At 35.6% G+C, this 25,604-nt stretch overlaps 1 protein-coding gene across 3 annotated transcripts in view; it reads left to right on the top strand.

Moving 5' to 3' along the window:
* The window catches only part of NAV3 (neuron navigator 3), a 621,657-nt gene that overhangs the window by 334,897 nt on the left and 261,156 nt on the right, over positions 1–25,604 (top strand). For all 3 annotated transcript variants that reach the window (XM_046013459.1, XM_046013458.1, XM_046013457.1), the window contains exons 2-3: positions 8,425–8,542; positions 9,180–9,232. In XM_046013459.1, the coding sequence (XP_045869415.1) occupies positions 8,425–8,542; positions 9,180–9,232 (171 nt within the window). The remainder of the gene's footprint in view (positions 1–8,424; positions 8,543–9,179; positions 9,233–25,604) is intronic.

Raw genomic sequence — 25,604 nt, 5'->3', positions numbered from 1 at the left:
CATGTAAGTGAAATCATATGATATTTGTCTTTCTCTGTCTGACTCATTTCACTTAGCATAATACCCCCTATATCCACCCATGTTGTCTCAAATGGCAAAATCTCATACTCTTTTTATGGCTGAATAATATTCCACATCTTCTTTATCCATCCATCCATCCATCAGTAGAAACATGGGTTGCTTCCATATTTTGGCTATTGTAAATAATGCTGTAATAAACTTAGGGATACATATATCTTTTCAAATTAGTGTTTTCATTTTCTTTGAGTAATAAACCAGTAGTGGAATTACTGGATCATATGGTATTGGCTCTAATTTTTTGAGACACCTCCATTCTGTTTTCCATAGTGATTGTAACAATTTACATTCTCCACCAGTTGTGAATGAAGGGTCCCTTTTCTCCACATCTTTGCCAACACGTTATTTCTTGTAGATTTGATATTGGCCGTTCTGATGGGTGTGAGATGATGTTTCATTGTGCTTTTGATTTGCATTTCTCTGATGTTGACCTATTTTCATGTGTCTGTTGGCCATCTATATGTTTTCTTTGGAAAAATGTCTAGTCAGATCTTCCACCTAATTTTTAATCAGTTTTTCTTTGAGGTTGAGTTGTGCAAGTTCTTTATATGTTTTGGTTATTAACCCCTCATCAGACACTAATTTAAAATATCTTTTCCTATTGATTAGGTTGACTTTTTATTTTATTGATTTCTTTCACTGAGCAGAAGCTTTTTCTTATAAACCTAATAGTTTATTTTTGCTTTTGTTCCCTGTGCCTGAAAAGACATATCCATAAATATGTCGTTCAGGCCAGTGGTCCAGAGATTATCGCCAATGTTTCTTCCGGGAGTTTTATGGTTTCAGGCCTCACAGTTAGGTCTCTATACCATTTTGAGTTTATTTTAGTATATGATGTCAGAAGGTGGTTCACTTTCCTTGTTCTGCATGTAGTTATCCAGTTTTCCCAGCACCATTTATTGAAGAGACTGCCTTTTCCCCATTGTATATTCTTACCTTGTTTGTCATAAGTTAATTGACCATATAAACATGGGTGTATTTCTGGGCATTGTGTCCTGTTCTCTTGATCTATGTGTATTATTTTGTCCTAGTACCATATTGTTTTGATGACTGTAGTTTTGTAGCATATCTTGAAATCTGGAATTGGGATACCTCCAGCTTTGTTCTTCTTTGGCTTTGACTTTTTAGGGTATTTTGTTTGCTTTGGCTTTTTAGGGTATTTTGTGGTCCTATACAAATTTAAGATTATCTAGTTTAGTTGTGTGAAAAATACTGTTGGTATTTTGATACAGATTAACTGGAATCCATAGATTGCTTTGGGTAGCAAAGACATTTTTATAATACTAATTCTTCCAGTTGATGAGCATGGTATATCTTTCCATTTGTTTGTGTCTTCTTCAATTTATTTGCAGTTTTCAGAGTATAAGACTTTCATCTTCTTGGTTAAATTTATTCTTAGATATTTTATTCCTTTTGTTGCAATTATACATAAGACTGAGAAACTCCATAAAAAAACCAGCATTTTCCTTGATGTAAAAATGAAATAAACCAGCTGAATTCAACCATTTACTTGATGAATCTATTACATACATTGTGACCATATCAGTGTGACCAAAAACATTGAATGAGTTCCCTTCTTAGTAATACCAGATAGTCTTCAGTATTGAGATGTCTGTAAGGGTCATGAGATTAGACTCCATGGATCTCTTGTTCATACCAGTTCTGTAACAGCATCTAAAGTTTCAGTCTGTGATTGACTTTTTAAAACTAAGTAAAAATAGGATGTTTCATGTCTAAATTCCATGTTGTAATTTCCCAACCTCCTTTATCCAGTATTGCATACATTCATGAAATTTTGAGTCCTAAAACTGAGATACAAAATTACAGCTTTTAAAAATAATAAATGTATAAATTCACCTCCCAAGCATCTCTTTATGTGCAGTAGCAGAAAATTTATTGCTCCCAGTGCAAAATAATTCAGTCACTTCTGATTTGAAGTTCAGTCTTCGGGGAAAGTATTCACTCAGTTCCAGATTCTTCACTTTCCTTTGTTCATCTTTTCTCCTTGAAATGATTGGTTCTGGGAGAGTTGGTAAGCATGGTTACTAATTATCATGGCACCAGGATGGGACATCTTGCCATGGATACTAGTACCCACCAACACCCGTCTGGTGAGTGCTGAAACTTACAGTACCTGTCAGACTTGCATTGTAACCATCCTCACATCTCCCCCTACCTCTTCTAACTACTTTCCTGTATTTGAACTATGCATCCTTCCTGTCTTATTAAAAGTGCTCTCTGGGATAACTAGCTTGCTCTTTGAAATTCCATATGGTTCTCAGGACATTAGAAATAAAATGGATCTTTTTCTATATTGTTTTGGTAGACCTTGTCTACCAAAGTCCCCTCTCAGGTCCAAATGATACTATGAAACTCAGCCGAGACAGTTGGCCTGTTAGGTAAGCTCTCAGGACCTTGCCTTCCTTCAATTCTCTTACCACTATAAGTTTTCATCTTTGTGGGAAAAACACTTACATCATGGTTACACTTCCCTAATCTACCATTTATTTGTCAATTTTATGTACTTAGTCTTACACAGCTTTTGAAGATATAGAAGCCTAGTTATTGCCATTGAGTTCATTGGTTTTCAACACAATTTCTGTTGTGGGTTAAAACATCTTATATGACTTCTCAAAGCCAATAGTTTGAACATATCAGAGAGCAGTGCTTTGTAGGAATATATAGCTACTGCTTGAATGCTGGGGAAAAAACTAATTGTATAAGTAGGTGCAGGAATAAATCTAGCTCAGCTAACATTTAAAAATCAATTGATGACATTTATAATATTTTCAATCAGTTATAATTTTGTGTCTTTCTATTAAAATAAACTCTTAAATGAGGTCCTCTTTTCCTCTAGTACTACTTTATACTTTTTGATCATTTAACACTCATTAAAAATATTGTATTTCTTTGAAACATTTATATACCTAAGAGTGGTGCATGTAATAACAAAAAGTAGTAATTACTTTTCTATAACTGTTAGGTTACTTATAATATACTCATCAAATACCAAATTAAATATTAGTGTAAAACTTCAGGGGCAGTTTGCTGTGATATACAAAGACTATGTGTTACATTATAGTAAAAAAAATAATACTTGAAACAAATGCTTAGGAATCTGTGGAGAATCAAAGTAGATGTTCTTCTGATTTTTTTTTTTTTTACTGTGACAAGTTCACTGGACAGAAGCAATATGGGCACATTTATTCCCTTCTATTTGAACCAATTACCTTATAATGAGAAATAAGCACTGTAGGAGAAATAGTATAAGAGCAAATGACTAAACTAAGAGATCATTACATCTTGTAGCAGTTTTCCTTAGTTAGGTTAACTATATTTGGGCAGGTAACTAAGATTTAAGGATTTGAAAATTATAATAGCTCATAATATTAATAATCTCATTATAATATAAATATAGTGTATATTAAAACAGAGAATAATAATATTCAGCATTTGACAAATACTTGTTAAGTGAAAGGCTGTGTTCCAAAAGTATAAATTCATTCAATCCACACAATAATCCCAATAGTGGGTAGTACTATGATTGCCATTTTACAGATGACAAAAGCTCTGACACTGAGAGCAAATAATGTTCAGTCAGTGCCCACATGGACATTAAGTGACAGAGCGGAAATTCTAACAACATAGAATGTTCCTCAGAGGATACATATATTGCATAATAGGTCCTACAATTCATGCTGATTAATATGAAATATAAATTATGCCACCATACCTTTGATTTTTATCATATTTAATTACAGTAAATGAATTTATATATATGGTTTTACCTGAACTTCTAAGTATCGTTTGGTAAGTCTAATCTCATTAATTTTTCAGAATTTCCTAAAATATATTTACCATATGTGATGACATTTATATTTACAATATTGGAGTTAAAAAGGTGAGGAAAACTGGCTTCAGATGTTTAGAGATAAATTTTATTTAAAGCTTCAGCCAGGCCTTGATGACTAAATATTAATTTATGATTAATTTGATACTGTGCCTAATTATATCAATTTGTTCACTAAAAACCTATAGTTGTTACTTTATAGCATAATCCTACAGAAATCATTACCACTCATTTTGTAGCTCATTTCAAGTGCGGCTAAAGGATTAAATATTGTGATTTGTGTGTGTGTTGGGGTGGGGGGCAATGAACCAAAGGCAACTTTGGAGTTCAGATAAAAAATCTGGACATAATTTTACCATTCTGTTTTATTTATTTTAAGAGTAGATTCTAATGTATCAGTTGACAAGGTTGTTTGTATCCTCTTTTAGCAGAGTAGTACAATAATTTTACTGATGAGTTTTGCATATGTTTATATACTCTGTGTCCTTTGCTTGAAGATTATCTTCATTAAAGATATACCTCATGTTTCCACTTTTTTCTCCAATTTATATATATATAAGGTTTTCAACAGCAAAAACAAGTTTAAATATAATATTAAAATATATTTATAAGTTGCTTTGTAATTGTTTCATATTTCATCTAGGTTATATCATCTTTTTGAAAGGTACTAATTTGCTTGAAGGGGCTTAAGTATCTTTTACACATACTAAGAAAGAATAAGTACAAGGTCTTTTTTATATGGAGATTTATTTTCAGTTTATTTATATAGTCTCAATTGATTTTGCTGGTTGCAACTGAACTCAGAGATTATGGTCTGAGCAATGCTTCACATATTAAAGATGTGAGACAAGTCAAAGCACTTAGGCTTGGGAATCCTCTGGAAGAAATCCTGGACCAAGTAAAAAACATTTCATGAGCTAAATCAGAGGCTTTTCCAGTCAGTCTCGAAGCCAATCAGCTAGCTTCCCCTCTGTTTTCTCACCTAAGTTCCAGAAGTAACTTGGATAGAGGCTAAGACCATGGTGGAATGCATTAGGAGAATGAAAGTATTCTTATTTTCCTTTCTAATACATTCCATTCTGTGTGTATTTGAGTAAGTGTTTTGTGCACGATTTATTGCCTTCGTAAAACAAAGTACTTGCAACATAGAACCTGGTGGACGTGGATCACAATGGGGGCGTTGTAGACCTGAATGAGAACACTGCAACCTTGGGATTAGATTCATGCCTCTGAGTTTGGATGGCAGACAGATCGGTGGCCACAGTGAATCAGATAGAAGTTAGGAAGAGTCAGAGACATGAGTGGTGTTAGAAGCAAGGAGTCTGGGATGGCAGGATGGTGGCTCAAGGGTTAAGTGTCTGCCTTCAGCTTGGATCATGACCTGAGGGTCCCGGAATCAATCCCCATGTGGGGCTTCCTGCTCATTGTGGTGTCTGCTTCTCCCTCCCCCCTGCTTTTGCCCTCTGTCTCTCTCTGATAAGTAAGTATAATCTTAAAAAAAAAAAGAAAGAAAGAAAGAAAGAAAAGAAAAGAAAAGAAAGAAAGAAAAAGAAACAAGGAGTCTATTTTCTTTCAATCTTCTACCAATCCTCTCAAATTTTTTAAAGTCTACAAAACAATACCCTTAATAAATACTTGTTGGAAAGCCACCATGCCAAATACAACTAGATGCCATAATGATGATAATAAGAGCAAACATTTCTTCAGGTCTAACTCTCTGAAGGGCACTTTACAAGTGCTGTCTTACTTAGTCCTGACACAGTCCTGCAATGTAAGAATTATTGTCACGCTTACTTCGCAGATGGGGAAATTAAGGTTTAGAAAGGATATGAAACTTGTTCAGCATCTTGGGTTGGTGGGTGGGTGGAGGGCAGTAAGAGGTCTGCTAGGCCTAAAGCCAGGTGTACTGTCTCCAGAACTCATGTTCTCCATCTTTGTGGGATGCTTTAAAGTGAGCTGGTCCTTATAATTTACTGCCTATGGGGATAAGGGCACAAATCAAGTCTGTCTCAACCTAAAATTTGTAGTAGAAGGCCAGCAGTTAATGCTATCAGTTGAATGATGTATCGATAAGGGGAAAGTCCTCAACATTTTGGATTCTGAACAGTATATCCTTGTAAAAATATATTTTTGTAATGCAAAATGGAAAATACAAGTAGAATAAAATTTTGAGGAAAATGATCCCCAAGCAAGAGTATCCAAGAACCATGTTTTTGTTTTCTAATTTGGCAGACATGTACGCAAGTAACTTTTTCTCCACTAATATCTTTGATATGAAGAGGATCATGAACGTAGGGAAAGGAGGTATAATATTGCTGTGCATATGTTTTTCTTATCCAGTTGGATGCTTCCAATTATTTATAGTCTTTTAGGAAATTTAATCACCACTACATTGCATTAAGATGCCGCTTTATATTTTCTAAACTAAGGAAGTACTTTCTCTGACTTCTAAGTTTTATTTTGGAATGTTTGTACCTAGGATCCATTAAAAAAAAACACAAAAAACTTAACAGTCCCACTATTAGGTTTTGGTTCTATAAAATTACTAGGGTGTTAAGTGTGCAAAGATACATTTTAAGGATGTCTCTTACAACTTTAGATGCGATAGGAACATATTTAAACAAATTAAATATCTTTCAACAGGAGGATTGATATTATGTCCAATATAACATCAAAAATATTGAGGTACATATAGGTAAAATGGCTGTAGCAGTGTTATTAAAATATCATTATGTAAAAAGTTGAGAAGCACAGAACGATATGTGAAATTTGAGCCATCTTTGGTTAAAAATCCTATTGTATGTCTATGTATGTGAAGGTGTGTAACATGGTGTCATGTGAAGTGTGTAGGCATAGAACAAAATTCTAGAATTATTCATATCAAAGTATTCAAAAGTGAGTAGGGGGTTGCAAGTTGTGGGGAAACTTTTACTTCTTAGTTTCTACATTTCTGATTTATTTTGTTTCATGTTTACAAAAGCATGTATTGGTCTTGTTAAAAACAAAAAGTAATTTTTTTTTAATAATTTGCTTGGTATTCAGTGCTTGTGACTAAAAGATTCAATTTATGTTTCCAGTTTAATTTGTCATAATTTAAGACTCGCTACCTTAACAATAAATTTTTCAGCTGTGTCTTTGATTCCTTTGCCACTCTGCCTTTCTTTATCTGGTCTCTTCTCTGGGGTCCCTTCACTTCACTCCTTTTTTTTTTTTTTTTTTTTTTTTTTAAGATTTATTTATTTATTTATTTGAGAGAGAGAAAGAACTGATGGGCATGCAGGAAGAGGCAGAGGAAGAGAATCTTCAAGTAGACTCCCTGCTGAGCTCAGAGCCCGAGTAGGGGTTCCATCTCAGGACCCTGAGTTCAGGACATGGCTGAAACCAAGAGGCGGAAACTTAACCGATTGAGCCACCCAGCTGCCCCTCCCCTTCACTTCTTGTGTCCAGGTTCCACTATGTTCCCAGTTCGTGTTTCTGTAGCACATGTTTGTACATATATTTCTCAATCAGGTCCTCTCCTCTATTGTCATTTCAGATGTTTTGTTCTTCTTAGTCTGCTTTTTTATAAACTTACTAATATATTTATAGGAGCCACCCATAAAGCTGAAACATCTTTTTTTTTTTAAAGATCTTATTTATTTATTTGACAGACAGAGATCACAAGTAGGCAGAGAGGCAGGCAGAGAGAGAAGCTGAAACATCTTAATGCTTATTTATTCCCTTATAATTAGATGACCTTAGGTGTCTCATAACATTTGAAAAATCAGAAGTGTTTTAGTTTGTGAAAATTGTTAACAATTCCAGCTTTTCTCTATGTCCTAATTTACCATGGAAGAGTCACCTCTACTTTATGACAGATTGCCAACCTTGTAATTTATAATCCACTCCTTGATTCTATTTTGTAATTTCTATGTAATAACTGTATTTGCTTCCTCTATTTTCTTATATAAACACATTTCAAGAGGCTTAAATGGGAGATGACAGTCCAAGTAAAGTATCTTTGGCATTTGTGATTATTGCATAGCGTGATGTCAAAATATTGTCACATACAGTATCTCACATGACAAATCCAATAAAGTCTTGGAGAAACAGAAATGTTCATAATAGGTTCCTGTATAAATCAGTCCAGGTGGTTTCCTTTTACAAGGGCAAGCAGGATTATTTTCAGTGTGACAGCACCAAGGGAAAGAGTGAAAACCCAACTGCTTTGCAAACAGGAGTTTCCTCAGTAGTCATCCGGGAAGGGAGTTTTGCTGTGTCACAAGTGACGAGTCCCTGGTTTTGAAAGAGAGTGAATCATCCTCCTTTGAAACAAGAGATAAGTGGGAGAGAGAGCTGTATAAAATTATTTTACAACTATTTCCTTTTGAGCTATGACTTCTTAAACTGGAATGTGATCCAGAATAGCTTCCCTTTGAATCCAACATTTGTCTTAAGCATTTTTATTGTCTCTATTTTCTCTCACACCATTGCACTTCTTTCCCTCTGTTCAACAGATTTATACTGACTGGGCCAACCACTACCTAGCAAAATCGGGCCACAAGCGGCTGATCAAGGATTTGCAACAAGACATTGCAGATGGAGTCCTGCTAGCCGAAATCATCCAGATCATCGGTAAGACCTGCCCTCTGGGGAAAACCATGGACATCTCTGCCCCCACCCGCCTTGGTGAAACACAATTTCAGCTGAATGCATAGGAACTCTGTCCGTGAGTCTCTGAGATCCATGTAGCTCTCCCAGGGTTTAATTAAAAATGTTTATGCGAGAGTGTTTGAAAAAAGCAGTTTGGCTATACTTTTAAATGGCTAGAACTATATCTTTACATACACTGAACTGTCAGAAACGAACGCTTCATTAAACCATATGTCTCCCATGTGCGCATTTTCTTAGTTAGAGCAACTCATATACTCTGAGATTCCTTGAAACTGTATCCTGATCCAGCAGGGACAATTGTGAAAGGTTTCATGTCAGCAGTCATTTGGCACGGGCTAAAGAATTAGCAGCAACTTCCTTCTCACTCACTTTTTTTTTTTTTTTTTTTTTTTTTTGCCTGATTTGTGCATATGGAATTGGCAGCAGCTAACAAGTGTGTCCTCTCGTACATGGCTTGGGAGACAGAGTGAATGTAGCAGCAGCATTGTGCTTGTTTTGTTTTGTTTTGTTTTTCTTAGTCTCCTTTTTTTGTGTTTCACTTCATTGCTTAAGCATGTCATTCTTTTTTTCTCTCTTTTATTTTATTTCTTGGCTTTAGCAAATGAAAAAGTTGAAGATATCAATGGATGTCCTAGGAGTCAATCTCAGATGGTAAGAATCATATTTATTCTAAAATATAATGCTCATCTTCACTTCCGGTTAAACTACCTTTAAAAATGGATTAGAAATTTCTTTGGCATGACTTCCTGCTTAAGAAATCATTTGATCACATTCTATCATATGTATGTCTTTGGATGCAATTTATGAACCAGTGATAGCATCAGCACAGTTGAATATGTGTAACTCCTGAATAACTTACCCCCAGGTGTTTTTTTCAGATCTTGACTTTTTGTTGTTGTTCTGGTATCTGAATACTTTAACACTGGTTTTGCTGGCAGTGAATCCCATTTCCAATTTTAAGTGGAGCCGTTTTGTCTGAACAACTGGTTTGAAGAACAGAACTTGCCATGTGCATCTTAAAATATATATAAATGGTATTTTCTTTGTTCATAACAGAGTCCTGTGTTAACACATGGACTCTTAAGCACTTTTGGAAATAGCTCCAAAGGCATGCTGCTGGAAGTTTTCTGAGGAGTGACTGATCATGAGATATGATTCATAGCATTTTCCAGAAAGCTGTTGATCTAGAGGTGTGTGTCTTCCCCAGTCCTCTTTTTATCTTTACCAAATGGTAAAGCTTAAAATTTTGTAATTCAAAAGAATAGATTGATAAAATGCTAAGATAAAAACTCACAGCTCTCTAAATTAAATGGCTACAACTTAATTTTATAGGAAAACCTGAAGTACGAATGCCTTCATTAAACTTGTATCAGTGGATATAATCAGGAGCGATAGCCCAAATCCATAAGATGAGGCTTCCTTCAAGACTCTTCTTAGCACCAAAGGGGCATTTTAAGCGAATTGATGAGTGTTCTTAATTGTCAGAGACTGGAAGAATAAAAAAAAAAGTGAACTCTTTTGGTGTGCTGACTTACTTTTCTTAAGGTCAGGATACTGAAATCCAAAATAATAAAAGGAATGTATTCTTGAACAGTGACTAACTAGCACATCTGGGGTGTGTGTGTGTGTGTGTGTGATTAATAAATGCTCTAAGAAACTACTACAATGTCATAAATTCTGTGTAACTGTTATGAAAAAAATTGCCATAAAAAATAATTTTCTGTAAAATACTTCAGTTTTAAGGAAATTCCTGATCTAATTATTCTGGATGCATCTGTGACTCTCTGGAAATTAATTATAGTTTTACTGAAAGTAATTGTAACACCTTCAGACCCTTCTAAAATAATCACTGTGTGATACTGTAAAAGAGATGTAACCTCTCTGAGTCTCAGCTTTCTCATCTGTATAATGAACCTTAATTAGGATATGATAATGACATATAACCATGGACATTCTTTACTACCTAAGTTGATATGGAAATACATAATAGTGCTGTTACAAACTCTGTTAGGATGCATTCATGAATTCACACCTGCTTAAAGATTTTTAGGACTTTAGCTTAAAGGGCTCTGTAGTCCCTGAGTATCATATATTATGTTTCTTAAACTCAACACTTGGTTTTTCTTTCATTATTTCAATTATAAAGAAGTTCTAGATACTAAAACACATCTTCTGTGCTGTCATTCCAATTTGATTCTGATTACAGAGAGTCCAATAAACAACCATGACAGAAAGGGACTGGGGAGAGCATCTCCAAAACTCATAACTATGGATAGGAATTTAGTTCCTAGATATTTATCTGAAACATCTGTACCAAAGATCTGCAAATCTGTGAAAACATTCTCATGAGTATTAGACTCTGTTAATTTTTTATTGCATCCTACTCCTTATTAGCTCCCAAATGTCAAATAACATCTAGTATATGTGTTATGTTAATATTTCTGCTTTTGATTTGAAAAATAAAACACAGAAAAACCAAAGCCTAAGAAATGTAAATGCTGTGAAAAAGGTAGTTTTTCCAGCCACATAGTATTAGTCAGAATCTCATTGAATTTTGAGTAGAGAGTGACTTGTATCCTCTCATTTTTTACATAAAAAAACCCTCATTTTTTTCTGATGTGGTTGAATTTTGAATCTGAAATTGGCATGCCCTCCATGTGTTTATTCAGAATAATACATATGACAAAAATGTAGCTTTTTTGGTTGAATTATTTTTGCCTCTGTTCTTAAGAACTGGCATTGGTACTATATTATTAATGAATAAAAATTCCAGGTTTTAAGTGAGATGAGGAAATAGAGGAAAGAGAGCATGAGAGAGCATGGCTAGGCTTATGAATTTGATATATCTATTCCAAACAGGATGTTGCCTGCTTCTATATTGCTTAACAGCCAAAACAATTAGTTCTGTCCTTACTCACAGAACTCCTTTCACTATGCCCTTTTGTATTTCTCATCATCTGTGATCTTTGCTTTCTGTTTGTGTTTAATAACAAAAGGTAAGGTAAAACTAGGTGTGCTACTGTTTCTAGTCACAAATTGTCTTTGTTTTTAAATTTCAAATTTGATAACCTTTATTGGACTGTTCTAAGCCTTTAAGAATATAAGTTCTCTTGTAGCATGGATCCATAATACATTGATAAATATTCTGATGAATAACAACCAGGTTATCCATATTGAGCCAATATTTGCTGAGCACCCGAGGGACAAGATGTAGGGATATTTGAGATCAGAGGGGAAAATACTGAAATAAATAATACCGACAGTGTTGCAGAAGCAAAAACAAAAAGTACTACGAAGGGAGTGAGCTTGGTGCATACTTGCAACAGATAGAAGACTGCTGTGGTTTGAGGGCAGTGGGGTGTTTGGATGGGATGATGGAAGCCTGATCATCTAGGGCCAAAGTAAGGAGTTTGTATGTTATTCTAAGTTGGTTGGGGAGCATTTGGAAGACTTTTAGATCTGGACTGAGGCATGATCTGATGTTAATATTTAAAAACAGATCACCCTAGGTGCTTTCTGGGAATTGTAGAGTATGTGTTTTAGTCTCCATTTGGATGTGGGAGGTGAAGAATATAGGAAGTGTAAAATGATCCCACATATATGGCCTGATAAGTTATTGTTAGACATGATTACTACAGAGGGAGAAAACAACTAAAGGTAGAAAGGGGAGGATGACACATTCAAATTTTGAAAGTAGACTTTGACCTATTCATTGGGACACCAAGCAGAAGGTGACTTCAGGCAATTAGGTGTGTGTTCCTAAATGTGACAAGCAAGGTATTAGAATATAACTGGTACACAGGTAATGACTGAAGCCATGGAAAAGGGTGAGATCTCAACAGAAGGCCTGTATAAAGTCAGGAGGGAAGAAATTTGACGTTCTCACATTGGGGAATACCAATATATATGTGATGAGCAAAGGTGTAGAGTCAAGAAAAGGAAAGATTGGTGAGAGAGTGAGCCCATCTTCAAGAGGGTAGATCCATAGATGTGGTTTATGGATCCTTAGGGTAGCTATGGTAGCTTAAACTGGAGTATTTGGACTAACCCAGGAAGATGGGGCAAAGTAAGATGAGCAGAAAGTGGCAGATGTTGTCAAATGCTACTTAGCCAACTAGTTTGTGTGTTGGAACAAAGAAGTTGGTTCTAGCAATTGGACAGACATTAACGACCTTTATGCAAATGTCTTCTACAGGGTAACCATGTATTAAAGAGTAATAGAGGTGCACATATCCACTGAGCCTTGAATAATCTTTCTAGGAGTTTTCCTATTGAAGAGAAAATACACACACACACATACACACACACACACACACACATGTGTATATATATGTACAAATATATATATTTGTTTGTTTGAGAGGAATGAAGAGTGAAGGGAGTTTTTGGAAGGAGGGAAGTAGGTAGAAAAAGAAGAAGCAGCAAGGAGAGAGGAGGACCCAGGGATTGGGGAGGCAAGAGATGATGCTAAATCGTAAAGGAAGTGGCAAAGGAAAAGATTTGAAGTCTGTGTAGAAGATTGGAAAAGAAGGGATACATTTTCCTTTGTTGATACAATGGGATATTATTGTGTGAAATGTGGCTATCTGAAAATGGATTAAATAGAAATTGAAGGAATTCATCTATAAGATAACTTCAGAGTCCTAGAAAATAATAATATGCTTTTTTATGGGATTCCCTATATTACCTTATAATATAAAGAAAAATTCAATTATATCTCAAAATAGGCAAAGAAAATTTAACAATAAACCTTTCAAGTTACATAGGCTGAAGAACACATATTTAAGAGAAATACGAACTTGCCTTGTACCAATTTATTAGCATGATTATTGAGAGATTTGATTCACACTTATTCTAAGTCTCAAAGTCATGGTTATATTTCTTTAATAAACTTGAGACTAAACATCCTAAAAAGCGGAACTCAGTTCAAAGGAGCTTATTCAACACTATATTTAACCTTATCCAGAGATGAAGTTACTGATATGGGTCGCACCTGTTGAGTAATTTCTAGGTGGGTGGTATCAGAATTCAAAATATATGCAGCATGCCACACTTTGGTGAGATTACACAAGGAAATAAATTAGTAAACTATAAATACTAGGAATGTCCAGAATGCCCAGTAGATTAAAAATAGCAGAAAAATATCCAACATGTATTTGAAATGCAGAGGCACAAGTGCTAGGTTCTTAGACAAAAATGTAAGACATGTAGGGGAAAAGTTGTTGGGAAGACAAATTTTCCTTTGTTTTAAAATAGACTGTTACATTGAAGGAGCATTCACAAATGCATAGAGGGATTAGGAAATTTGATGATGTGAAGTAAACCAAGATTTTGATCATACCATAGAACTGAGGATCTGACAAATGGGGTTCCCAACTCGTCCTTCCTTTTTGCTGGCTCCTCCCATGACCTCACTGTAATAGCTCAGTTATGTTTCAGCCACAACTTTCAGTCTTACTTTCCAACATATCATGTTGTTTAAAATTTGCTGATAAGAGGATTTGGGGAATGCTTATGCCTCTTACCCTTTTTTGTTCCTTGAAGGTAGAAAATTTGGTTTAATTCTCCATTTTCAAGTCCCACGGGATTGTGACTTCCAGAATAATACAATTATGGAGTTTATAGACATCTTTATTCCATTTCAGTAATTTTACACTTATCTGGATGGTGAAACTGTTCTTCCTAGTAAAAGTATTTTATGCTTTTATCAGTATTCTGTCCTTTAAAGTTTTGATTCTTTTAGCCACTGCTTGTAATTGCTTCTCTTTTAAAGGATCTATTTAGGTAAGATAGGAAGATGAGGTTTCTGACCAAATAGGGAAGAGATAAAATATTGGAATGCTCTTAAAGGTTTAATAAAATCTTATAAATGGCACACTGCAGGATTCTAGCACTATGACTCAGAGGAGTGGAATATTACTAAGTTAGTCCATTCACATGATCCCATGCCATTTTTGAAACTGTTCATCTTCTGGAACGGCTAGAAAAAGATAGCTTAATGAAGACAAATGCTTTACTACAAATATAGCTCTGATCTCTAATGAAATGCTAAGTAGAAATTTCTACTTTGTAGTTTTCATGATAATTTCATTATTTTCATATAGGTTCAAACTTTGGAATAATAAGCATAAACTACTAGCATCAATAAATTTATACTTAAGTTATTAGTATATCACCCTGATGATTTTTAAAACTGAATTTGTCTCTAGAAGTTGCTCTGTATTACTAACAAAGTTCAAATAAAGTAATTGAAATGATATGGAAACATTAAAAGAAGTATGTTAAGTTGGAAGGACAATGGTCACTGGAATTCTAATTCCAACTCTAATTCAGACTGTGTGACCCATTTAGGAATGCTCGGTCTCTGTTTTTTTTCTGCATTGAGGAAATTAGACCAATGGAACTCTGACTTGCTAGATTGATTTAACAAAACACTAATGATCATAGTTTCTGTTCATTATTTTATCTTAGAGATATGTTTGGGTTTTCACTCTCTATAGCCTTATAAAAGTGTCTTCATAGTGAAATAAGATATTTCTTAAAATATGTTAAGTCCAGGGGTGCCTGGGTGGCTCAGTGGGTTAAAGCCTCTGCCTTCGGCTCAGGTCATGATCCCAGGGTCCTGGGATCGAGCCCCGCATCGGGCTCTCTGCTCAGCGGAAGCCTGTTTCCTCCTCTCTCTCTGCCTGCCTCTCTACCTACTTGTGATCTCTATCTGTCAAATAAATAAATAAAATCTTAAAAAAAAATGTGTTAAGTCCAGTTTACAAAGAAAAACAAAAGTATCATGGGAATCATATTTTTATTGGAGTTGTCTGGTTTACCATTAAGATATTAAATAAATGTTGAAAATATAAGAATGTTTTTATACATTACTCTATATTACAGAATAAATAGTTTAAATGTGTTCGTGAGTATCAATATTTATATTGGTTCATGCCATTATTAGGAAAGATAGACATTGAAAGGAAGCAACTAGTTTTGAATTAGATTCAGAATCTGTGTAATTTTTTCTTTTTTCTTTTTGGAGAGAATATGTATATTTTTTCTTTTATTTGAGGAAAACTAGTAAGTTTTATATAGCATGTCTAGTAACTATTGTGAGCCATAGTAAATATTCCAACTATATATTGGATTTCTTAAACATTTAGCATGTTCTTTATCCATCTTTTAAGGATTTATTTATTTATTTTAGAGAGAAAGAGACAGGAAGGAAGGAAGGAAGGAAGGAAGAGAAGAGGGAGAGAGAGAAGCTCTAGCAGACCCCCACTGAGCACTGAGGCCCAGGTCAAGGCTCCTCAAAGGGCTGATCTCAGGACCCTGAGATCACAAGCTGAGCCAAAATTAAGAGTTGGATGCTTAGCTGACTGAGCCATCCAGGACCCCATTCTGATATTTTTAACTTAATTGCTGTAAATTGTTTCCCACCACTAGGACATATCCCAGTAAACACAAAGTGCAATCATACCTATTATTACAAAGTATATTTTGTAACATTCTTTTCATAAATGTAGTTTTTATTACCTTCAATAATTTAATCTCTTTTAAAAGGACTTACTGTTCCATATTTTTGAGTCTCTTTTTTGAAATCTCATAGAAAATGACCACATACAACACTCAGTGATAAAATATATAACAGAACAATTTTGAAAAACCATAATCTGGCAGATAATATACTAAGATATGAGGCCATTTTAAATAAGAACTAAGGCATTCTTAGCTTAAAAACTTATGACAAATAATGCACAAATTACTTCTATAAAAAGAGAAAAAGGAAATGAAATAGGGAGAGTCTTGTTCATTTGATCTCAGTATAATCATTTGAAAAGTTTATCTTGGATGAGATAAATTATTTGAAAAATCAGTATAAATGTCCAGCCTAGTTACTTTATGACATTATATTTAAATGATTTGAATATAAATTGAGTCAAACTGACTCTTTGAAGTAGATTCAGATAAAAATTCATGAAATACCCTTGAAAAATCATATTGCCCACTTGATTTATATTAGCTGTTTCAAACGTAACAAAAAATATTTTGAAATCATATCATAGAAACCAAATTGTAGAGCACTCAACAATATCAGCTTCACTTATTTAACCGCTTTAATGAATGAATGTCAGCCATGTATGTCTGGTGTTGTGCTGAATGATTTGCTTGCCTTTTTCATTTAGCATCACAGCAAACCTACAAAAGAACAGGGTCTCACTGAACAAGTTCAGGAAGAACCAGTATTGGTTCTCATGTCTCTTTGAGTCTAGACCAAATTGCTTTTAAACTTATTAATAAATAAAGCTTGACAAAAGAAGTCAAGTCTCTGGATTTTTACCCTCTCTTCTACCTCCCTCTCCTCCCCTATCCTCCTCTTCTTACTCCTCTCTCCCACTTCCTTCTTCTTCTTCTTTAAGATTTTATTTATTTGAGGGGTGCCTGGGTGGCTTACTGGGTTAAGCCTCTGCCTCTGGTTCAGGTCATGATCCTCAGGGTCCTGGGATCGAGCCCCACATGGGGCTCTCAGCTCAGCAGGGAGCCTGCTTCCCACTCTTTCTCTGCCTGATCAGGAGGTGTCTTCACGTCTAAAATGAGTTTCTTGTAGGGAACATACTGATTGGTTTTGTTTTTTTATCCATTCTGATACCCTGTGTCTTTTGATTGGGGCATTTAGCCCATTAACATTCAGGGTAACTATTGAGAGATATGAATTTAGTGCCATTATTAGCCTGTAAGGTGACTGTTACTGTATATTGTCTCTGTACCTTTCTGATCTACTACTTTTAGGCTCTCTCTTTGCTTAGAGGACCCCTTTCAATATTTCCTGTAGAGCTGGTTTGGTGTTTGCAAATTCTTTCAGTTTTTGTTTGTCCTGGAAGCTTTTGATCTCTCCTTCTATTTTCAATGATAGCCTAGCTGGATAGAGTATTCTTGGCTGCATGTTTTTCTCGTTGAGTGCTCTGAATATATCATGCCAGCTCTTTCTGGCCTGCCAGGTCTCTGTGGATAAGTCTGCCGCCAATCTAATATTTTTACCATTGTATGTTACAGACTTCTTTTCTCGGGCTGCTTTCAGGATTTTCTCTTTGTCACTAAGACTTGTAAATTTTACTATTAGGTGACGGGGTATGGACCTATTCTTTTTGACTTTGAGGGGGGTTCTCTGCATCTCCTGGACTTTGATGCTTGTTCCCTTTGTCATATTAGGAAAATTCTCTCCAATAATTCTCTCCAATAGACCTTCTGCTCCCCTCTCTGTTTCTTTGTCTGGAATCCCAATTATTCTAATGTTGTTTCGTCTTATGGTGTCACTTATCTCTCGAATTCTCCCCTCGTGGTCCAGTAGCTGTTTGTCCCTCTTTTGCTCGGCTTCTTTATTCTCTGTCATTTGGTCTTCTATATCACTAATTCTTTCTTCTGCCTCATTTATCCTAGCAGTGAGAGCCTCCATTTTTGATTGCACCTCATTAATAGCTTTTTTTTATTTCAACTTGGTTAGATTTTAGTTCTTTAACTTCTCCAGAAAGGGCTTTTATATCTCCAGAGTGGGTTTCTCTAATATCTTCCATGCCTTTTTCGAGCCCGGCTAGAACGTTTAGAATCGTCATTCTGAACTCTTGATCTGACATATTACCAATGTCTGTGTTGATTAGGTCCCTAGCCTTCGGTACTGCCTCTTGTTCTTTTGTTTGTGGTGATTTTTTCTGCCTTGTCATTTTGTCCAGATAAGAGGATATGAAGGATCAAATAAAATACTAAAAGGGTAGCAAAGACCCCATAAAAAGGTGCTGCAACCAAATCAGAAGAGACCCCAAATTGTGTGGGGGGGGAGAAAGGGGATAAAAAGAGGTTCAGAAAAAAAAGAAAAAAATTTAAAAAATAAAACAAAGAAAAATTATAAAAAAGAAAGAAAAATATATATTTTAGATAAACTAGTCAAAAAACGTTAAAAAAGAAAAAGGTAAAAGTTTTAAAAAATTTAGCAGAAGAATAAAGAAAGAAAAAAAAATTGAGAAAGAAAAATTGAATTAACCACAAGACTAAAGAATCATGGGGAGAAAGCCATGAGTTCCGTGCTTTCCTTTCTCCTCCTCTGGAATTCTGCTGCTGTCTTAGGTATTGAACCCGTTTTCCTTGATAGATGAACTTCGTCCTGGCTGGATATTTTGTTGATCTTCTGGGGGAGGGGCCTGTTGTAGTGACTCTCAAGTGTCTTTGCCCGAGGCAGAATTGCACCGCCCTTACGGGGGCTGGACTAAGTAATCTGCTCGGGTTTGCTTTTGGGAGCTTCTGTTCCCTGAAAGCTTTCCGTAGAGTTCTGGAGGACAGGAATGAAAATGGTGGCCTCCCAATCTCCGGCCTGGAGGAGCCGAGAGCCCGGGGCCCCACTCCTCAGTGTGCCCCCAGAGGACAGCACCCAATCACTCCCATATCCCCAGCCTCCAGCCACGCTCCGAGCTCACCCAGCCCGTGACCAATTCAAGGTAACCCTGAGCTGAGAGCTCCGTCCTCAGCTCTGTCTCTGTAGCCGGCTTCTCCGTTCTAATACCTGTGATCTCTGTGACACTCCGACACCCCTGATCCTTCTGTGACCCTGCAGGACCTGGGGCCACACTGACCCCGCGTGGGCTTCACCCTGATTTAGCCTCTGGAGCAATGTCCCTCAGTGGAACAGACTTTTAAAAGTCCTGATTTTGTGCTCCGTTGCTCCGCCGCTTGCCGGGTGCTGGCCCCTCCCCCCACGGTCTATCTTCCTGTCGTTTTAGATTCACTTCTCCGCCAGTCCTACGTTTCAGAAAGTGGTTGATTTTCTGTTTCTAGAATTGCTGTTCTTCTTCTCTTCAATCTCTCGTTGGATTTGTAGGTGTTTGCAATGTTTAGATAAGCTATCGAGCTGATCTCCTGCTACCTGATGTAGTCTCAGCCTGCTACTTCTCCGCCATCTTGACTCCTCCCTCAACAATGTTCATTTTTTTCTAATTACCAAGTCAGTTAAAATAGAATAGTAGAATTTAAAAAAAAATACCTTTTATCTGATAAAATACTAATGATTTTCCATATCTATATCTATATCCATACTTACATATGTATATATATATATACACACACACAAAAATCTATCTCTATAGTATATATCCATCTATTTACACATACACACATAGATTCTGTTACAGCAGAGACGTGTTTATATAAAGCATTTGTAGTATAATATATATTAGATATATCTACATATGCATAAGTATAAACACATACATATACACAGATGCCTAGTATAAACACCTTTAATCGTTATATATTATGTGGAATATATTTTTAATCCTCTTTCATAGATAAGGAAGCTGAGGCTTCAGGGGAATAAAAACTTTCTCAATGTCTTACATTGTATAAATTACATAAGTAGGGGGTAAATCCCATTTTACTTGTCTACAAAACTTGTAATTATTATACTCTACTGCTTAATTAATAAAGTAACCCCTTGCAACTAACCACAGACCAATTCAGTACAAAACAAACTGCAAAGTGAAACAAAATTACTGTCTCCTCCTATCCCTATCCCATAACACAAAGTAACTTGAGACAGAAAAGGGAGATATGTGGTTTAGTATAACAATGACATGAAATTGCATGTCTTATCCCCTCTGCAAAGGCTTAACAAATCAAAATCCAGAGCACAAGGCCTGGAAATCTGCATGCTCACAGATCCCAGCTAACTCTGTCTTGCTAAAGTTGTGTTATCTACCGCTTTTTGATTAGATAATTATATTCATTACCTGTGGTTGGCATTGCAAATTACCAAACATTTGGGGGCTTAAAACAAAAGAAATTTAAGCTTGCACAGTTCGAGAGGCCAGAAGTCTGAAATCAGTACCACAGAACCAAAATCAAAAGTATTCTCAGTTCTTTGCTCCCTTCAGAGACCCTGGGAGAAATTCATTCCTCGCCTGTTGTAGCTTCTGGTGACTGCCAATATTTTTTGGCTTGTGGCCACATCAGTCATTCTATATGTTAATATGCCAGGGTTAAAAGTGCATTGGATATTTGAGATTTAATTTGGAAGAATTTAATCTTGAACTTAGAGAGTGTGTATAGAACAAGTAGATCTTGCATACTATTTCTGTCTTTACCTTCCCACTATACAGTTTGCCTTTACACTCAACCAAATATTTATTGAGCCTCTATTTTGGCCAAGTACTGTATCAGAGCTGCCTACTGTATCATGTAGAAAGCTTGATTCAGAGGCTCAAAATGTCTGTCAGAATGTCTAAATTACAATGGTAGGAAGCTTAGTGTGGTGGAGAGAGCAAGCTCACTGGAGACTGACAGGGTTGAATTTGAAGTCTGGCTCTGCTACTGGGTGGCTCGGTGGGTTGGGCCGCTGCCTTCGGCTCGGGTCATGATCTCAGGGTCCTGGGATCGGGTCCCGCATCGGGCTCTCTGCTCAGCGGGGATCCTGCTTCCCTCTCTCTCTCTCTCTCTGCCTGCCTCTCTATCTACTTGTGATCTCTCTCTTGTGATCTCTCTCTGTCAAATAAATAAATAAAATCTTTAAAAAAAAATTTACCAGAGATGATAGTGAAGATGAAAAAGATTTTGCTTTTGGGCTTAAAACTCTGCATGAACTCCCTCTGCTAGGTTGTTGAGAAGTAGAGGGAAAAGTGGCTTCCCAAACATTCTCCCTGCTTCCATTCTTGACACATAGTATAGGGTTTTTTCCAAATGCACCTTGTTCACCTACTATGTTGTGAAGGTAACGTGTTAGGAATGGCTTTGTTAAATGAAATACATTAAAGTATAATTTTGAAAAGTCAGAGCACTGCAGATAGTATGAGTAGAAATCGATGTGTGAAACTTTAAGACTATCGATAAATCTGTATATGAACTGTGTGGTTATATAAAAGAGATGTCTTCCAAGCAACACTGACCATTTCTTTCTTTTGCATAATACACACCATTAGCTACCTGGGCTTTGAGATCAAGCCCAGACTCCTACCAGGGCCTGAAGGATGTTCCCCAGCCAGCCTCTATGGGATAGATTCTGTCTTCTTGTCTCTTGCTACTAGATTCTCCAGATTTCAAGATTCTTGTTCCTGGCATCCCTTCTGCTGATCTCACTTCCCACTTTGGATCTTCAAACTGATTGAAGGTTTCACCTTTTGGAGTAGGCTTTTTTTCACATTGGTAAACAATGAAGGCGTGAAGAAAGATGTAGGTGAATTTCACCCTCAACATTCTGAATTCTGTCCTGGTCCCTTAACTTAGGATGTTTCTCAACCATCACCAGTTCACATAGTGCTCCTTCCCTGGATTCACCTCATTGCCACATCCTCTTATTTGGTAACCTTTCAGGGACTAGCTCAAGCTTCCTTTTAAAGAGAAAAATGTGGGGGTTAATAACATGCACTCTGGTTTTGATATATTTTCTCTGTGTGACTTTGAGCATGTCAATGAAGATCAACATCTTCATTATAAAAAGGTATAGTAATGGCAACCTCAGATGAAAATATCTTTGTAACTATGTTAGATAAGTCTTAATTACTAACAACTTTATTATTTCCTGGTTACTTGACCTCTAGTCCAGTGTAGACCCTCCTTCATGCTTCTCCAGGAGTCCATGCTGCTCTGACGATAAAATTGCTTGCACTACATTGAAAATATCCCTCTGTCCTATAGAACTATATATTTTTAGAGAAATGGATATGTCCCATGAGCAACTAATTGTTGAATGAGTGAACGAAAACCAAAATCAAAAATTTTAATCTATGTAAAAATACTCTGCATTTTTTAAGGTCTCCAGACAAATGTATATCTGATTAAAATCTTAGGCTAAAAGTTATATTAGTATTTGAATTCTATGATAGAATGGGGGTTCACTCAAACTGAGCAGTTTTACCTATTTTTTGGTAGAAATCACATTTATTTAAATTATGTGGTGATATTACCAGTGCACATTTATAATGAAAAAATAAGACATGTGCTTATTCAAAAAACAGCATAAGTCACAAGAGAATCTACCATCCAGAGATTAAAAAAAGTTAAATTATGTGGTGATATTACCAGTGCACATTTATAATGAAAAAATAAGACATGTGCTTATTCAAAAAACAGCATAAGTCACAAGAGAATCTACCATCCAGAGATTAAAAAAAGTTAAATTTTGTTTATATTCTTCTAGACATTCTCTATGTAAGATTCATAACCACATAATCTAGTATGTCAGGCTTGTTCTAACCAGGATGCATTGTATCTGTAAAGAGAACTCAGACTTTGAGATATTATATCTGTTACCTGGTTTATAATTATTTCACTTTTTATATTACAGTGGTTTTCAGAATTCAAGGGCAACAAAGGCTTTTCAATTCCACGCCAAATTCAGCTCTCTAAACATAACTGCAGAAAGCAGAGACTGGCACGATCTATTCTCAGACATCTTTATGAGCAATTTTGCTGTTGGTTGCTCTGCTAGGCATGCCCAACCCTCCTTCTGACATTTGTCTACCTTATCAAAGTCAGACTAACCTTCAAGTTTTAATGATTCTTCTCTGATGCTTTTCCTAGATGTGTAGTGAAAATTGATAAGTCCATTCTCTGTGGCTGTATTGTTTATAATTCTTTTTTAGAATTTCTCATATTATGCCTTGTGTGATAGTGATTTATCAGTCTTTTTTGTCTCCAGCTATTTTACAAGTTCACAAAGGCAAAGACTTTATAATTCATTTTTATATCCCTTCACCATCTAGCAGAGCTCTTTGCATGTAATAAACAGACAGTAGTTCCTGAATGAATTTATCATTCATTGTTAAAGTGGTGGTGCCATGGTTTAAATTTAATCACAAACTGTAAGGTTCATATTAATCATACCAGATATTTAGGACCTAAATATAGTTTTCATTAAGTATCCATAAGTAAAAGTGAAAGAAACACGTGAATGAACAAGTTAATACTGTGAAAGATGCCTCTAGTCACATTTTCCAAAACAGGTTGTACTAGGTTTTTTTTTTTAATATTTTATTTATTTATTTGTCAGAGAGAGAGAGACAGGGAGAGAAAGATCACAAGTAGGCAGAGAGGTAGGCAGAGGCAGAGGGAGAAGCAGGCTCCCTGCCAAGCAAGGAGCCCAATATGGGACTGGATCCCAGGACGCTAGGATCATGACCTGAGCTGAAGGCAGCCGCTTAACCAACTGAGCCACCCAGGCGTCCCCAGGTTGTACTAGTTTTATAGTAAAAATACTAAAAGGCTAGTTGTCCTAAAACATGAAGCTTAAAGTGTATGAGTTCAATAAAGAACTGTGCTCATTAAAAATTCTCCAATTTTTGGAATAGTTTATTCAACAATAAGATGAATAATTACAAATATTTCCCGTATAATCTTCTATGATTAGTATGTTGAGAATGTATATTGACCTTCAGGTTTACAAAACTTTGAAAGCACAAATTCCACAATGACTGTCTTGAGTTTTCATGAATGAAGATAATGAAAACACTTATTTTCCTTGTTTGAAACCCAATTTATGATTTAGCAGCATATATACTTGTATTTAGCAAGTTCATAAGAGTCAGGATAAAAGTACAATTATGAGATTAGACATGAAATCTGTTTTGAAAAATCCCTTTCATTTTTCATGAGTGTGGAAAATATTAGAAATGAGTCAGTGCTCTTTAGAAAACATGAGGGTAATGGCTCTGTCTCAAAATTTATATCTGCGTGCTGAGCATAATTCCACACATAAAATAAATTTAATAAATACTTGATGAATGAATAATTGAAGGATTTGATTTTATAAGACATAAACAAAATTAAATGGTAGTGCTCCAAAATACTATTACACAAATAGAAACTACTGAATTCCAAAACTATGAGCCAACTTCTATTGAATTTGTGTCTTTGATAAGGAAAACACACAGCAATCCATTTTCATATGAATTTGAGCAAAAATGTCTTTTTGTTTATACATTGTGATAATTATAGATATTTTCATAGAATACAAAAGCCTGAAGTCTTAGTGTACCCAGAGGTTTTCAAAGTTTTGACTAGATGTTATTGACTGGGTTTAGAACTTAGAACCTGGATTTCAAACTTAGAAACTTTGTGGGTCTTTTTGTTACAAAGTCAATATTTTTATATATTTTGTGTAGCCATGCTTAAATTTAACAGGAAAAGAGAGGCAAAGTGGGTGCGCCGAGCCAATAAAATGTAAGCCACATATAGACCCAATAAATTGTGCATGACATCAGAGTAGGCATGTAAAAGTCCTGGGAGTGACTATCCATGAGCTATGCCTGTGACTATGACTTGAGTCATGTGAGAAGCATGGTGTCCACAAAACGGAAAATGAATTTCTCTGGATCATTGCTATGCGGAGATGTATATATAAAATACCACAGGCATAAAATGTAAAGTGCATGAATTATATAGTATCATGGTCATCCTTGACTCCGCACCTTCTCTTAATGCCATATCTTCCAACTAAATTTCTTCAACTTCTATCCAGAATCTGGACCTCTTCACTGTTACCATGATGGTCTAAACACCATCATCATTCACTTAACTACTTGTAACAGTCTCCCATCATGTTTCTGTACGTCTATTCTTATATGCCTTTATTTTCAATAAAACAGGGGGCTGATTGTGTTATTTTTATTTTTAATTGAAAAAAAACACACATATGAGTGTAAAGTACTCTAATAGGAATTAAGGTAATACAAACATAGAAAATATATAAAGTATTCCAATCTTAAGTATATAGCTGATTGATTTTTTAATATGTATATGTGTAGTCACAGATCAAAACAAAGGACACTTCCAGCATGCCCCTTCCCCCTGTACAACTTTCCAGACTATACCCTTCCAAAGTTCATCACTATTCTGATATTTTCAGTGTTTAATTTTATACATTTTGAATTTCATGGACACTGGGGATAAAAAATATAATACTTTTGTTGGCTTCTTTAGCTCATCTTTATATGAGATCTTCTCTGGAGCTCAGTTCTTAGTCTGTAAAGAGGAAGGTAGACTGACACTGGGAGCTAAA

This window comes from Meles meles, chromosome 7, assembly GCF_922984935.1.
Source record: "Meles meles chromosome 7, mMelMel3.1 paternal haplotype, whole genome shotgun sequence".
NCBI classification, from domain to species: Eukaryota; Metazoa; Chordata; class Mammalia; order Carnivora; family Mustelidae; genus Meles; species Meles meles.
The sequence above is the reverse complement of the archived record's forward strand: the minus strand, read 5'-3'. Positions and strand labels throughout refer to the sequence as shown.